Raw genomic sequence first — 16546 nt, forward strand, 5'->3', positions numbered from 1 at the left:
TTCAAAGACTGGCTCTTCCTCTTAGAAACGCTTCTGTCTTTGAGCTGTTTGGATGATGAATGTTCAGTTGAAGTCATTGTTTGTGCTTCAGAGCATAGCTGAGGTCAGGGAGAGGGGTGTGGAGCTGCCAGGGTGGTGGAAACTGAGGACAGTTGGGTGCCTTTGGTGTGGAGCTGGTAATTAGTGTTAAAATGAAAATTACACAAGAAGAAAGAAGGGAAGGAGCAAGTGGCAGATAATTGAACCTTTGGGGAGCCTACAGAGAAAGGATGTTGGCACAGAGCTAAAAGTAATTTACAAAACAGAGAAACAGTTGTTAGATAACTAGAAGCAAAAGCATAGCAAGAAGAATCAGGGATGCACAGAGGCATAGCTAAAGAGGGGAGCTGGAAGGAACAGGAGACACTCATCCTTAAGTGCTGTGCTCATATCAAAGGCTGCTTTTATCATGAGGAAAAATAACAGAAACAGAAAATAAACAAGAGCCCAAACAAAGCACAGATTACTCCAGTTGGCTCATGGGGCAAATCGTCACTTTCTTTGAAGCAGGTATTTGGGGTAGGCCAGGAGCAGTGTATCCTGAAGGGAGCAACCCTCTGCCCAGTGTTCCAGGATGGTCCATCAGGGCCATCAGCACTGCCAGCTCCCTGGCTGGGTCAGTGGAACGTGACACAGGCCCTGCTTCTCCACCGCCTGCTTCCGGCTCCCTTCCTGCCTGAGGGGGCTGACTCCAGCATATGGGATTATTATTACAAGCCGTAGTTTCCAGCTCTGCCTTATTGCGCCCAGAGAGATGAGAGATGTGAAGATCTGGGCACGCACTCGTGTGGTGTGAGGCACTTGAGAAACTGGGAATACAAGAATTGGGGTAAAAGCATCTATCTTTGAGGTTTTTAAAACAGTGTTGTAAGTGATAATCTTACTTCTGGGCATTAATGCTTTCTGCAATGAGCGAGTGGTCCAAAATAAGTTATTTTACAATGTAGAGCTATTCAGATTCCTCCTTTCACTATTTATTACACATCCAGATCAATTTTGTTCCTTACTATTGTTCTGCTGTAACTATATCATGAGAGATACATTAACATGCCACACTTTCTCAAGCTTTTTCTCCTGAGACAACAGCTTTTTTGTATCTTCATCATAGCATAGTTCTATCAGGAAAAAGATGTTGTTCCTTTACAAGTCAACATTACTACTGTTAGCCTACAGTTTCACTTTCCCCTTCCCTCTATTTTAGTGCCGTGTTCACAAGGGAAAAATATGCTTACTTATTTTAATACTTTAATGTGCAACAGTTTCCACAAAGTGCAGTTGTCATTGTGCAAACTTAAGGTTGTCCATTTAAGAAATGCAGACGACTTCCCACTGAGAATACATCATTTCAATTCTCATTCTTGAAATGGCAAATGAAGCTTCACTTAGATCTGTATTTATTACACATTTTCCTAGCATTTTAACCCCCCTTTTTCTTTTAACAAATGTGAAAATCTTGGTTTATTTCTCTCATGCTGGAAAAAAACAAACCAACACTCCACTGGCCTTCAAGTTTTTAACCATATGGATCCCAGTGTTGGCTGGGTATTGTCATTCTTCTCTGCCTGCACCAGAGGAAGTAGCCCCATGATTCAAGCATGGGTTGGTACCACCTGCAGCCCCAAGAAGGAGGAATGCAAGTGTTGCATCCTGGAAAGCTGCAGAAAGGACTTTGTCCCTGCAGAGCCCAGGGGCAGAGCTGCTCTCCAGCCTCCTCCGCTGTGGGATTTATTCCCATCTTGAGAAACATCATGTCTTTACACCTCCACAGAGAGGTTATAACACTCTCCAGATGCACTTTCACAAAGTAAGAGAAGTCTTTCCAATAGAAAGTTGTGGGGAGATGGACCTGAAACCTTTGTGAGACGTTCAAAAAAAGGAAACCTATCGTCTGTCTGTCCATCCCAATGTGTGACAGGTAATCCCAGGGATTCTAGGGCACTGCGAACGCAGTGTTTGGCACTTCATGCCAGGGACTACAGAGGCTGCTTCTGCTCCTGGCCATGTACCACTTAGGACGCCAGCACCCTGCCAATGCTAGCCTGTCCCTGCTGGAACTTGTGCCATTCCACTGTGGCCTTCCATGCCATTCACAAGGCCTCTGGCACCTTCCCTAAGGCCCTTTGCTATGAAGAGAAATGTTTGACGCCAATGACCCAACACCTGCACCATGCATGTTTGGGAGGAGGTGGTTCTGGATCAGCTCCCCAGGTGGATGCAATCCTGTATCCTAGACAGCATCATCCAGTTTTCTTTCACCCAGGAAGAATCCAGTCTGCATCCTCTGAGAGGGCTTGACAATGTGAGCCAAAGCACCAGCATGGAGGGCACAGCTGTGAGAGTCACTTTGAAAGTGTGATTGAGATATGGAATGATACTGTAAGCACAGTCAAGGAACATCCTGGTCTTCATGGGGGCATCCAACATTCTCTCTCTGGTGGGTCTGAACAGTGTAACATCACATCTAGCCAGCTGCGTCTGAAAGCACATTTGGAGGCTTCATGAGACCTTTTCCTCCTAACCGAACAGAGCACTTTGAAGCAAATACACCTGTTGGACCAGATGAAAACATTCAGATTCAGCTGTGTGTCACCGTGTGAATTTGAATCGCCCTGCTCTCATCCTCCTTCCCTCTGTGCACAGGAGTTACCATCACCCGTCCTCTCACCCGAGGGATCCACCAACGCTCCCAGCGCTACGAAAACCGGCTTTAAGCGGGACTTGGAGCCGCGGGAGCGCGCCTGCCTCCTCCGCCACAGAAACCGCTTTCCTGTCGTCTACGGCAGGAACGGAGATCTCTAGCAGCGCGGACCCCCCGGCGCGGCCGGGAACGGCAGCTGCTCCCGCCTGAGCTCCGGTCCCAGCGCCCGCCAGCCCCTACAGCGGCCGGGGTGGGGATCGGTGCCGGGGCAGCCCCGCAGCCTGGGCTCGGCCCCCGCGGGGCGGAGGCAGGTGCGGGGGGCGGTGGCAGAGAGCGGCCGGGAGCTGCCCCCGCAGGGGCGCGGCACCGCCCCGCACCTGGGCCCGCCCCGCGGGGGAAGGGGTCCAAGGCAGCGCCGTGCGGTGCCCGTGCGGCGGCGGGAGCATGCCCCGGGGCAGCGGGGGCCGGGCGCCCTGAGAGGCGCCATGCGGGGCCGGCTGTTGGCGCGGCTGCGGCGGCGGCGCCGGGTGCTGCTGGCCCTGGCCGCGCTGGCTCTGGGGCTCTGGGCCGTTTACTTGGAGCTGGTGGCGGCGGGCGGCAGCGGCGGGGCACTCCCGGACCGCAGTGAGTTACCCCGCGGGGCGCCGGGGGAGGCGGGGAGGGGAAGGCAGGGCGGGGGCCGTCCCGTCGCGTTCTGTCCCTCGCAGCCCGGCGCGGTCGCCAGCTCTCCCCGGCGCTCCGTCCGCTCGGAAGCCTGGAGCGGTGCCCCGGTCCCAGGCCGGCCGGAGGGGAGGTGGGGAGCACTGCCGGCTGCTGCGGCGGGCGGCCGAGCGGTGCTGGCCGGGGGGGGAGCCGCTTCCTGGGGAGCCGTCGGGGACGGAGGTGGGTTTTGTCCCTTAGGAAGGGGATGAGTGTTAGGGGGGTTCGCTTCTGCGCCTTTGGCCGATCGGGTCTCGCCCTCCGCTCTGTCAAGAGACCTGTCAAAACGTGACCTTGCTGAAGCTGTTGTGCCCGGAGTCACGGCTTTGAGTGCCTCTTGTCCTTGGGTGCTCTAGTGCGAACCTGGAAGGTAGCAGAGATGCTTTGAATATAGCTTTGATGAGAGAAGAAGTGTATGCAAACGAGGAGGGAATGCATACCCTGGAGATGTGCACCACTCGCCTAGTAACGAGTTCATTCCCTGCAGACTTTAAGGAGCACAGCAGGGATGGTGCTAAGTGCACCATCAGTTAGCTGGTTTTTTTCCCCTCAAAGTAGAGGAAGCCAGTTATTTCTGTTCGTGTCATGTGCGGGTTTATGCTTCTCTTCTATTTTCATTTACAGGAATGCTTTGAATGGCCCAAAGTTTTGTAAAAGCCTTGATGTTGTTGCTGCTGTTTTTAAATATCAGTGCTTGGTGCCAATCTAATTTTGTAATAGTTTGTGAAATACACACAACCATTTAACTGTTAATGCTTTTCTGTATCTTGGTCCCTTCATTACACATTATAACCGCCCTGATTCTTAGTGCCATGAGTCCAGCTTGGTTTCAGTCATAAAGCTTTAGAGCCTGGTTGTGCAAGTTGCTCCACGAACATTTACCCTCACAAAGTCCATTACAGTACTTCAGCTTGTCCATTTGTTCAGTATTATATGTGCTGTTAAGGCTAAAAACACATTTATTGTTCCAGCAGCATAAAAGATCTAATTTCTTTGGCTAGGATAAATCCCCTAGTTATAATCCACTTTTTGTGCCTGGTGGAATTAGCTGGGACATGAGAAGATGGGGTTGCATCATGACTCTGCTTGCCATTACACCTTTCATGCAAGCTTCTTAGTGAACGCCACTTTGCCAGTACCACCTGGAGATACTTAGAGAAGGCTATAGAGGTACGTAGTGGACCTGTGTGCTGCAGCAAAGGAAGAAACCAAACCACATGTGGGTATTTTAAACAGTGGTTATAAGGAGATAAGGGGCTGAGTCAGGTGTTTGAAGACATCCAGCTGAGCTTCTGCTGCCAGCAGTGCAAAGGGAGAGGGAGGGGATGAGAGAAAAACAGGCAGAGAGTGTGAGGACAGAAGAGATGTGCAGGAGCAAATTACTTTCCTTATGAATTGGGTTCTTCCTCTTTGGTTTTAGATGGGGTTGTTTTTACATCTCTGTTGCAAAAGTCCTCCTGCTTTAAGACTGAAACTGGAAACAGTGACATGACTACCATCACTACCAACTAAAACAGAACACAAGGAAAATAATTACATTATATTAAAGTTCAATTATGTAAGAGTTCAGATTCCCCCAAATCCACCAGCAACATTGCTGCTCATTGTGTGCAGAAAACATTTAAACACTGCTGGAGAGGGTAGGGGGGTGAAACCCTCTGGCAGGCAGCTCTGCAGCATCACAGACAGAGAGCACCGTGCCCAGAGAGCTGAGGCTCTGAGGGCACTCTGGGCACTCTGCCTCATGTTTTCCTGTCCTTGTGGCCAGGATCCTGGAGCCTGCTAACAGGAGGAAGATTAATCTTTGACCCTCCCCACCCTTCTTCTTGCCCCAGTACCTCTAAGAGCCTGTTTTGTTTTAAGAGAAATCAGAAGTTGGAGTGAAAGACAAATAGTGTTTGTTTTCCTTTGGCTGTTAACACTAAGTCGTGTTTTCTTCTTTGGAGACCGGGGCAGCTGTGTTTCTGACTCCACGTGGTGACTCAGGGAGATGGTGCAGGAGGGAGTGACTCTCTGAGCAATTAATACTTTTCCCCTCTCATTTCTGCACTGTTTTCTGTTGCACGTACCAGGTGGGAGCCCTACTGTAAGTCACACCTGGAACCAATGAAGAGCTACCACCTTGACTTACCTGATGCAACAGCCTCAACAGTTACTCATGATAAAATACAACACCTATTTATTGGGTAATTTTTCTGGGCAAAAGGCGAAGAGGCTCCATCCATTGGGGTCAGAAGCTGAATAGCTGCTGGGCTTGGAAGATCTACAGGAGATCACGGTTTCCATTTCCTATGCCTGTAACACAGTTTCTTCTTGCCTCCTTAAAAGCGCATTGTAGAACAGCCTGTGTATGGAAAGCCAAGTATGTTTTCTTTTTCCAGAGATGTGAGCCCTCCTCTTGCAAGGCTTTAGGGAGTCACAGAAAGTACTCACTTTCCTCTCAGCCACACAATGGGATGAAGCACAAGCACTGTGATGCCCACATGCCACCCCTGCTCCTGGACCAGTGCTTTAGAGCAAGTCTTGAGGCATAATGGATGCTCCCCAGCTTTCTGCTCCTCTTCCCTCACCAGATCAGTGTGTGGTGGAGGAACAAAATGTCAGGTGGCCAGGGTATGGGTTTTTGAGTAAGTGATGCTTATAACTTGAGGCCTTGACTATCTTCCCTTGATGTATGTGCAGCTCTGCTATGGAACAAAGTTAAACACATAAGTAAGTTTGAATGAAAGAGAATAAGGAGCCTAGGAGAATATGCTGTAACTGTTGGTACCCATTGGTTTCCATGGTGCTGCATCACTATACACTGGGAAAGACTATGGCTGTGAGGCTTATTTTGCTGTGACATTGAAGTCAAAGGTCGAGGGAGCAGCCTGAGGTGCAGAATTCATGCTCGGTGTACCGCATGTGTTGGGATTTGCATGTGCCTAAGTTGATCTGGGCCTTTTTCTAGCCACTGGGGACAGTTGGGATGGGCTCTCACAAGTGACAGCTTTCCTTTGAAGGTGATGCTGAAGTGAGCAGTTGGGCTGGTAAAAAAAACTAATGAATTATATTTTTTCTTGTGATGTGACTGCATCAAAGTATTCCTACATACTCTTCCCAGGGAGCCTTGCTGGCAGGACTGTGTCTCTTATGGATGTTCCTGTTCCAGTTCTTGTGGGGCTTGCCTTTTTCTTTTTTCTTAAATTAAGCATATTTGTCTGACTTGCTGCCCAATAGGCATTTATAGGGATCTTTTGACGTGTTTACAGCTGAGCGAAATGAAACAAGCAGGCTGATATAAACTGAAGATGGGCACAACTCTCCTCACATGAAATGTGGCCTGTTGTCATCCAAAACAAGTTGTAACAGGCAGGACACTACCTCCCTGCCAAGACACCCAAGGAGCTGGAGACAGTCTGTTTACTCCTGCTGCTGGCACGCACTAACCTCTGTGCAGTGGGGTCTCCAGTAGAAATGTTTTTCTCATCTTTAGTAGCTGCTACACAGCACACTTTGCTCCTGCAAATGAATGCTGGAGACAGGGAACCTTTCCCATTTCAAAGGTGAATGAGGTGTTGGAGAGGGAGATAATGCCAGTAAAGCACAGAACAGCCAGGTCTGGTGAGCAGGTCCCTGCCTTTACTGCCGTAAAGCTGCTGGCTTGGCAGCACGGCTAGAAGAGGCAATGGCAGGGACAGGTCTTCAGGGAAGACCCCCACCCCAAGGCACTGCCTGTTCCTGGAGCTGCTGCCATGCTCTGCTTGGATGGAAAGGCTGGTGTGTCACAGAACCTCCTCCTGCTACCTCTGCTTTTCTCTTCTGTGCCCAGCAGTGCCTCATCTTGCCCACCCATGCAGTAGGTATGACTGAGGGAGCAAGACTGGCATCAGCAAGCTGTGCTTGCAGGCAAGGAGGATGTACAGCAATCCCCCTTTGCTTTAAAGCCTTGTGTCAACACAGTAAAAGCAAACCCCAGTCCCTGAAGAAACTTGGAGATGAGGTCATTCCCAGCCGTTGCTGTGCAGACTCTGCCTTTTTTGCTGTAAAGACCATGGTATCTTGGGAGGCTGAATCACTTGCACCAGTTTCCTTTATTGCAGGTGTGAGCACCACACTCAGCCAGGCACAAGCAGAGTGTGCAGGGTTAGATTAGATTGCTGGAGGTGCAGCTTGTTGGAGCAAGGGATCAGGGGCCCTTCTTCAACCTGCCTTCCCTGGCTGCTTCAACCTACCCCTGTTCTTCCACTTTTTATTGTTGTGTGTAAATAACAGTGGGGGTATGTTATCTTCCTATCTTGGGTTGTGACGAGTGGTTCTGTCTCATTTCTGGTGTCTCAGCCTGCTGCTTTTCTAACTCAGTAGTGTGCAGTCCCACTCTCTGAAGTGAAAAACAGGAGGTGTTTGGAAGAAACCAGAGATCGTAGATGTGCAAATAAAGAAGTCCTTATGGCAAGGCTTCCACCTCCCCAGCATGTACATCATTAGTGTCTCTTTCCTTCCTCAGAAAAGTGGTTTCTTACCCCAGCCCCACCATGGTGAACTCTCTGATCTTCAGGCATCCAGGCTACTGCAAAGCAGCATGAGTTGCTTTAAAACTGACCCAAGTATTGGTGTGAATGGGCAGGTGCCTGTGTTTGTATGAGAAAAACAGCTGGCAGAAAGCTGAAGTTGCTTGTTCAATTTAATGCATCAACTTCCTTCTCTAGCCTCCTTGCCCAGGCACCTTCAGGAGCAACTGTACATCAGGGTGAGCACACCTACATAGTGCAGGTTCATTCACATGCACACAGGCTGACTTGGGCAATCACTCACACACAAGGTGACTTGCCTCTACATGCAGAGTATCGCTCCTTTGCATAGCTAATTGCACCAAAGGTTACTCAGTGCCCATAGGGAGAGATTGGACCATGTGGCTCTCCGATGGTGGCTGAAGTATCTATTTCTTCTCTGTGGAAACTGTTAACCCAGAAGAAAAGTTAAACTAGGTATCACCCACAAAGCGCCTCTTCCTGACTGAAGAAAAGTGTGGGCAGCAGGGTAACATCTATACCATGCAGTGTGCATATGATACTGCTGTGCTTTTAGAGACACTTTTAGTGAGACCTTCATCCGCAGCTCCCTGTGCCAAGCAACGCTGTTCCCCACAGCACGTGGTGGGCTGCTGTAGCTGTGGGGAAAAGGATGGGCACTGCGGTGCAGCAGAGTTTTCACTTCCAGGTGGTCAATTCAGTCTCCCTGGAGGATGATGAGAAGTGCTGTCACGTCTTGCTTTGCTCTGGTGCATGTGAAGTAAGTCGGCATCCCCAGGCCCATGTTCACAGCACAGACTGCTGTCACAGACTCAAGTGGGGAAACCACTGAGAGCAATTTGGATCATACTGTAGCTTGGTGGTGAGGTTCATTGACACACTAGCCAGGGGATGCCTGGACCTTATGCTAGCTATGCCATGCTTGTCCTGGGTGAGTGTATCCTTTCACTGCTGCTGGGGCAAGTGCTGCAGGTAATCTGTGAACCTGCCTTTTTTTTACGTCTTGGCTTGAAGTGAGGTAGGGATTTGGCACTAAGTAACCTTTTTTGTGGAGCAGCACTGAGTGAGGAGTTGCAAGTGTTCATTTTCTTGGAACTTGGCCCATACTTTTTCTGGCTTCAGAAGATCCCCAAATCATTTGCAAAGATTACACATTATCATTATAAATAAACTCTTGCAACATGCATTTATGTACACGTTACCCGTGACAGATTTGTGTAGTGCTGTGCCAGCACAGGATGTATTCCTGCACCACACCTTCCTGTCTTGAGTCAGACTGGATTAGGATCACTCGAATCTCATGGAGCAGTGCCCTCCTGTGCATCTCCTCCCCGCTGTGGGGTTGGCAGAGGAACACTATTGTCTTCTGGAGGTGTGTTTCTGCATATGGTATAGTAATGTGAAGGTTCTGCCTTCTCTTGCCTGCAAGTTCAGGCAGATGTTAAGGAAGAGTGGTGCTGGGAGAGATAATGGACATTGTCTTTCATCTGACAGCTTGGAATTGCTGACATCTGCAATATAGTAGAAGGTAGGATGTTTTCCTGGGGAGAGAGGTTGCTTTGTAGGTCATGGCAGTGATGATGGGGTTCTTTCACCAGTGCTTACAATGATAGTACCAAGAACTGATGGGGTTTTATATTTTGTTATGCTTTGAGCTTCCCTTTCCTATTTGTTCTAGCTATGCTTTGATGTTCCCTTTTCCAATCACTTCCCAGTTCAGTTGCTTTTTTCAGGCTTGCAGTAACAGCTGAGAAGGGCTTTCCAGAGAAGGAAATAAGCTGTCTTATTTAGATGTGGTGTGAGATTTAAGAAAGATCCCTGTAAAGCCTTGGGTGGAAACAGATGTGAACCTGGTACTTAGACACTTATGCTTTTCATGATGTTAGAAATTCATAGTCTGTGTGTGTAATCAGCCAAACCAAAATACACTAGGATCTTGACCAGAGCTCCTCTGTACTTACGTTTTCCTGAGACTCTCCCTTGCCAAAGCACAAAGGCTTTAATATTCCCCATCTGGAGAGAGTCCCCTACACTTTGAGATGCTAAGATGGTCTCGGGCAATGTTGCTGTTAAGTAAATCAACTTTCTTCTCCAAAAACATCTCAGAACAATAATTTGTGTTGGCATAATACAGAATTTTGCTCACGTACGCATAATAATGATATTCAGCCAGTTTTGGGATGTTGGATCATTTCAGACAATCCAAAGATTGTTGGGTTGTCTTGAGCATCAGTGCAAAAGGTCACTAATTTTGATTTTATAATCTCCTAAGGCTGTGTTACTCCAGCATTCTGTGAATATTTCTAATTGGAGGGGTTTTGAGGAAAAATAGGTCAATGCGGCTTCTTATCCCCCTTGTTTCTAGAAGCTGGAAAAGCTGTCACCTATTACTTTACTTTGTAAGTCTACCTGATACCCTTAGGTGGCTAAAGTATTCTATCTTGTGCTATTCCTGCTTTTCCGTGTCACTGTTTTCCATCAGAGACGCAAATGGTAAGTCTCAGGCCTTGACATCCTCCACCGGGGTTTTCTTGCTTCCTGATTTCCATCTTGGTGACCTTGATGTTGATTTCAGACAGTCTAAATATTCTTGGAGGTGTTTTTCCAGCTGAGCCAAATACGAGCAATTGACAGCCAGTGCTACCCAATAATGTAAAAACACTGAATACAGATCAAAGACTTGACTACGGGGCCTTCTGTAACAGGCATATTTTATCTTTTAGCTCTCTTTTCTGCTAGCCCTCTGCGTTGTCTTAGGAACTAGTGGGCTTATATGCAAGCCTGTGTTTCACTAAAGTTGTGTACGTTCATGCACACTAAACAGTAGTTTATTGTCAGATATTGTTATAGTCCATTAACCAGTAAAAGTATCTGGTCTGCATCATCACCTGCTAGGCTGCAGAACTGCCTAGGTGAGCTCTATTGAAGTGTGGATAATTTACAGTAGTGATATGTGTATTTTTTCCTGCCATTCTAAATAAATCTGTTTCTGCCTTGCTTCAAGAGGCCACTTATTTCCATGTCATTAGCGCGGGCTGTTTGACTTGGCCGGTATATTTGGTGTTGGCAACCCTGACAGCTTCCTCAGTGCTGCCGTTCATTTGAGCCTGGTTATGATATCTCCAGCCCTTCTCGTAAATACTTCACTTCCTAAATTAGCTTTATTTATGTTTTGTAATGTTATTTTCTGTAAATTTGCAGTAGTCATGTCTGGGTGCTGTTAACCCCATCTCAGCTGCAGAACCAAGTCCAGAACAGGCTGAGAATAGCCTGTCCAGACCACCCTGTACTAATAGCCTCAATTACCTGCTGTGGCAGCTCACTCAGCATCAGCTGCCACAGTCCATGTTTTGTTGTAAGCAGGCCAGCTGGGAGGGTTTTATTTGTTTTCAATCAAAAATGCAAAATTAACCAAGAATCTGCCAAAACCAAGTTTTCCTGTCCAACCTGACTGAACTGTAATTTCCAGAGGGGTATCTTGAAAATAAATGGCCTGCCTTACACAAGGAGTAAATATAACAAGTCTCATTATGCAATTGCTATGTCTTGAAAACATAAATGCATGTCTGTTTCAGAGGGCATTTTGTGAACAGCAATCATGACGCAGTCTGTACTCTCCTACCCATGGGAGGGAGTAGTTGCATCTACTTAGAAATTCAAAATAACACCCAAGCCAAGGTGTTAAGAAAGCACACGTTATTAAAGTCTTTCCCAGGTCCTATGTTGTCTCCTCGTTACTGGAGGGAGAGGAGAGGAAAGCAGTGAGAAAGTTTGTCCTTAAAACTAGAAGATAGAGCAAAAGTGAACCTTGGAGTGGAAAGAAACCCTGCCATCTCCAGGCCCTGCAGATCTCCCTTGCTGGCTTCCAACAGACTCTGTGTTGTGCCAGCACAGCAGCCTCAGGGATGCCAAGCTTCACCCAACTGCCTCTATCGGGGCTTCATGAAGAAGAGATGGAACCTCTGCACCTTTCCATGTGAGAAAGGAAAGAAAGGCCCATGAACACTTGGCAATCAACAGTGACACTGAGGAATGCTGGTATGTCTTATGCAGGCTGTCTGTGCCTCCTTTTCCTGTTGGTGGGATGTCTGGATGCTGCAACCACTGTTGAGCGTGGGGGAATGAGTTTCTTGCAGGGAGTTGGGTTGGAGGGGATTATCACTGAGGAGCCTTGACCCTCCTGGAGCCTTGTGGTCACCATCTCATGCAGGCAGCTCCAGGCATGGGATGAAGAGAGGGTTGGAGCCAAGGGCACAAAAGGGGAGGTGTAGGGCAGTCCCCACAAGGACACACTGAGAGAGCTGCATTTGGTCATGAGGGTGCTGAGGCACTGGCACAGGTTGCCCAGAGGAGCTGTGGCTGCCCCATCCCTGGCAGTGTTCAAGGCCAGGTTGGATGGGCCTTGGGGCAACCTGGTCTAGTGGAAGGTGTCCCTGCCCATGGCAGGGAATTGGAGCTGGGTGAGCTTTAAGGTCCCGTCCAACCTAAACCATTCTGTGAGCCTGTGAGACAAGGAATAGTAGAACATGCTGCTGCGCGCAATCACTATCTCTTCCTTAGGCTTATATTCAGTTTGTAAAGCAGGCTTGTACAGCGAAACCAACTGATGTGTCGGCTGTGGATCACTGAATTACTGTTTATTCTCAAAACACTAAGCCTGCATCATTTCTTTCTCAGTTTCTCTGCTGAAACTCAAGCCCTGTGCTTGCAGGATGCTTTTGATCTGAAGGACACTTTTTTGAGCATTTATAATTTCTCTCATACAATTCACTACTCCAAAAATTGTTGAGTCTCTTCCTGCTGATTTTGAGACCTGCATCCTAACAGCAGCCTCAGCATTACTGCTTCCAGCTGCTTCACCTCTTAGCTTTCAATTTCCATTTTGTTACACAGGTTATGTAGATCCCTCTCGATTCAACCCAGCAGGTCTAGCTTTTCCCAAGCCTTGAGTGATGATCCTCTGGGACTGTCCCCCTGCCTGAAGTAAAAGCCTGCATGGATCTAAGTTCATATTGGTCCTAGAAAGAGCTTCAGTGCCAAACACAGCCCAAATGGTGGTCTGTGTACAGAGGTTTTGTCAAGTTGATGCTTGGTTTGTCTCCACCACCAGATGCAAGCACCTCAAGCACCAGAAGTGGTTTGGTATCAACCCTTGTTCTCCTAATCCCTCACAAGGCAGGGGCAAAACCTTCTTTATAAAGGTGTTGAATTCTTCAGGGCCTACACAATCAGGTTTGTGTGAGGAGGAGCATGGCAGGAGTTGTTTCATCACCTCTGTGTGCCCAGGAGCCTCAGCTGCTCCAGCTCCACCACCAATTCCTGGGGCTGTTTCCGATCCAGCTCTTTTGCAGCCACTTCCTGAAGGCAGGAAGGGTTTTGTAAGGTGTGTGAGTTGAAGGACAATTGTACTGTTCCAGGCTGTGCTATGTTGGGAGCTCATTTATCCTTGGATAGACGTATTCTAATTCTGTCTCTGGTGTTTTGGTGTCCTGCCTCTTCAGGGTATTGGATGTGTTTTGTGAGACGAGGGCTTGACAAACTTTAACCTTAGTAACCTGTGTTTTCCTTTTGCCTGTGGTTACTGGCTGGAGCTGATCATGTGCACTTACTTGTCTGTATTGCTCACTAGTAGTGGGGTTAAGACACCAGCGTTCAGCCTGAATTAATTTGCTTTTCCTGCCTGTGCCTTTTCATCCATTGGCAGCTTCTCTGTTGCTGCTCACCTGCACCTAGTCCGTTGCTAATAAATGCCTCTGCTTTTCATGTTCTTTTCCTCTCTGTCTCTGAACACTCATCCTCCTCTCTGCTGTTACTTTAAAGAAGTCCTGAGGGATGAAGTGCTATCCAGAGGGACTTGGATAAGCTTGAGAAGTAGGTCCATGCAAACCTCATGAAGTTCAACAAGGCCAAGTGCAAGGTCCTGCACCTGGGTCAGGGCAAACCCTAGTATCAACACAGGCTGTGGGATAAAGAGATTCAGAGTACCCATGAGGAGAAGGACTTTGGAGTACTGGTGGATGGAAGATTGGACATGAGCCAGCAGTGTGTGCTTGCAACCCAGAAGGCCAGTCATGTCTTGGGCTGCATCCAAAGAAGCGTGGCCAGCAGGACAAGGGAAGTGATCCTGCCCCTCTACTCTGCTCTGGTGAGATCCCACCTGCAGTACTGTGTTCAGCTCTGGAGTCCTCAATACAGGAAAGTCATGGACCTGTTGGAGAGGGTCCAGAGGAGGGCATAAAGATGCTCAGGGGGCTGGAGCATCTCTTCTGTGAGGAAAGCCTGAGAGGGTCAGGGTTGTTCAGCTAGAGAAAAGAAGACTCTGGAGAGACCTTATTGTGGCCTTTCAGTTCTTAAAAGGGGCCTATAAGAAAAATTGGGAGAGACTTTTTAGCAGGGGCTGTTGCGACAGGAAAAGTGGTGATGGTTTTAAACTGTAAGAGCAGAGATTCAGGCTGGATGTGAGGAAAAAATTCTTTACAATGAGGGTGGTAAAACACTGGCACAGGTTGCCCAGAGAGGTGGTGGATGCCTCATCCCTGTAGACATTCAAGGCCAGGCTTGATGTGGTTCTGAGCAACCTGATCTGACAAAGATGTCCCTGCTTATTGCAGTGGGGTTGAACTAGATGACCTTTGAATGTCCCTTCCAGCCTAAACTATTCTATGATTCTATGCTAACGATGCCCCATAGTCATGTGCAGCACTTGTGATTCCTCTGAAAATACTGCTGTTCCTTGCATGTCTTATAAGGCATCTCCAGATGCATCTCACTGACTCACACCACTTGCTGCAGTGGGGAAGAGGGTCTTTCGTGTGTGCTGGAGGGGCAAGGGAGGATGCACTCCCTCTCTGAACTCCCATTGTCCCCTGCCTCAGTCTGGCTGGTATTATTTCAGTTTGTCTGTACTGTCTAATCACTGTCTGCATTCCGTCAGCTCCAGCCATGCGGCCGATTTCCTTTGCTTTGCAAATTGTAATTGCTTTGCCAATTAACTCTGGGTCTTCCAGTGCTCTCTTTCTTGAGTGCTTTGTCCAAAACCCTGTGCTTCTCAAATGGCACAACAAGCTGGGTTTTCCCTAAACTTAATCCTTTTTCTTGTAACTCTGTGTTTGAATTAGATATCTGACATAGGCACGTCAAGGAGGGAAAGATATTTCAGCAAGTTTTGCAGCTCATGCAGAAGTAAAGGAAAAAAGACAAATGAAAGACAAGCAGGATAGAAGAGACAGCACTGGGAATATGGATGATAGGGATTACTTAACAAAAGTATGAGGTGGCCAAAAATAGGGCATAGTGAGATGAGTGTTAGAGTGATCAGAAAACTACAATGGCCACTAGAAAATTAAGGAGCCATTAACTTTCCTTTAATTAAGGAAAAGACTTAGGGGGAAAGAACTGAAGGCTAAATTAGAAGCAAATACTTGGGATTTCAGTGGAGCAGAGAGGATGGAATTGATAGTCTTAGATGCAGAGATCAAAAAGAGAGATGTAGAAAGGACTCAGAGGGTACAGAGTAAACCACTGACTTCGAGTTTTGAAAGGGGTGGAGGAAAATGCAGGGATAATAATTACAGAAGCTGGTGGGGACCATAAGCAGTTCCACTGAGATGGTTAGGAATGTATTTGGTATCACAAGGGCATTTGGTGCCTCAAAAATTAGTACCACGATGCCTTTCTACTGTAGTCAGTGTCTGCCAAGACATCTGGTTTCCCTGTGTAGAGCATTGTGCTCCGTACTGCAGCTGCTCTGCTTGATTTGCAGAGTGTGGTTACCTGTTTTATCCTGGGTGTCTGGCAAGCGCTCAGCACTTGCCAGTTGTTACTGTAGAACAGGATTTGCTAATATGGTCAGGGTTTTTCACATGTCCCTCTTTATTTACAAAGGATGTAAAGTCCCTTTTCTCTAGGTACAGTGGAAAATCAATGAAAAGATGTTTAGTGCGTAGTCCTATGGTTGGGTAGCATTTAAATCCTGAAACTCTGGATTTGATGAGGTTCATGCTACCTCTGCTCCTTTCATCGTCCTCAGGGCTCCATTTCTGTCTTTCTTTCCGTGCCCTTTTGGGGTTTTTCTCTTGGGTGTTGTTTGCAGAGGGACAGCCCAAGCTTGCATCCAGGCACAGGGGAAAATTCACCCCACTCGACTCCCACCTCAAGCACCAGCTCCCACAGCAAAGCCTGCGGCGTTACAGCCATCAGCCTCTGCAGTGAGGGCATCCCACCCCTGGGTAACTATCTTGGAGTAGACAGTGTGGTGGAGAAAGGACCACTGGGGGAAGGAACCAAACCAGGCTCTCTTAGGAGCAGCGTTCGTGAAGTGCTGCTTGCTTGGCGTGATGCACTGGAGTCTGAGGTGATCCAGCCCCAGATCTGTCCAAAAGTATGTAAAACATGTGGGACCTTATTGCAAGTTTGCAGCCTGAATTATCCCTCTGGGCAGAGAGCAAGTCCTGCGAGCACTGCCCGCGTCTGCGATCGTATCCCCTGGGAAGCTGCAGTTTGTCCTTGCTCCATCTCCAGGGGAGGGATTTGCTTCAGTGTGGTTCCCCCCTGCCTGCCACGGGTTCATATTTAGCTGGCAGTGTGTGGTCGCATGGGCCATTTGAACTCAGTGTCTTCCAGCCCTCACATCAGTGCTGCCCGTAGCTTTCCATAGCGG

General features: G+C 48.1%; 1 protein-coding gene across 1 annotated transcript in view; it reads left to right on the top strand.

The window, feature by feature from the left end:
- Positions 1–3162: 3162 nt before the first annotated feature.
- Positions 3163–16546, top strand: part of B4GALNT3 (beta-1,4-N-acetyl-galactosaminyltransferase 3) — a gene marked incomplete at both ends in the record, with an annotated part of 64018 nt that continues 50634 nt past the window's right edge. The window contains one exon of the mRNA XM_080638944.1: positions 3163–3301. Within this exon, the coding sequence (XP_080495070.1) occupies positions 3163–3301 (139 nt within the window). The remainder of the gene's footprint in view (positions 3302–16546) is intronic.

The sequence above is a fragment of the Psittacula echo genome (genome assembly GCF_963264785.1).
Source record: "Psittacula echo genome assembly, chromosome: 1".
Classification (NCBI taxonomy): Eukaryota; Metazoa; Chordata; class Aves; order Psittaciformes; family Psittacidae; genus Psittacula; species Psittacula echo.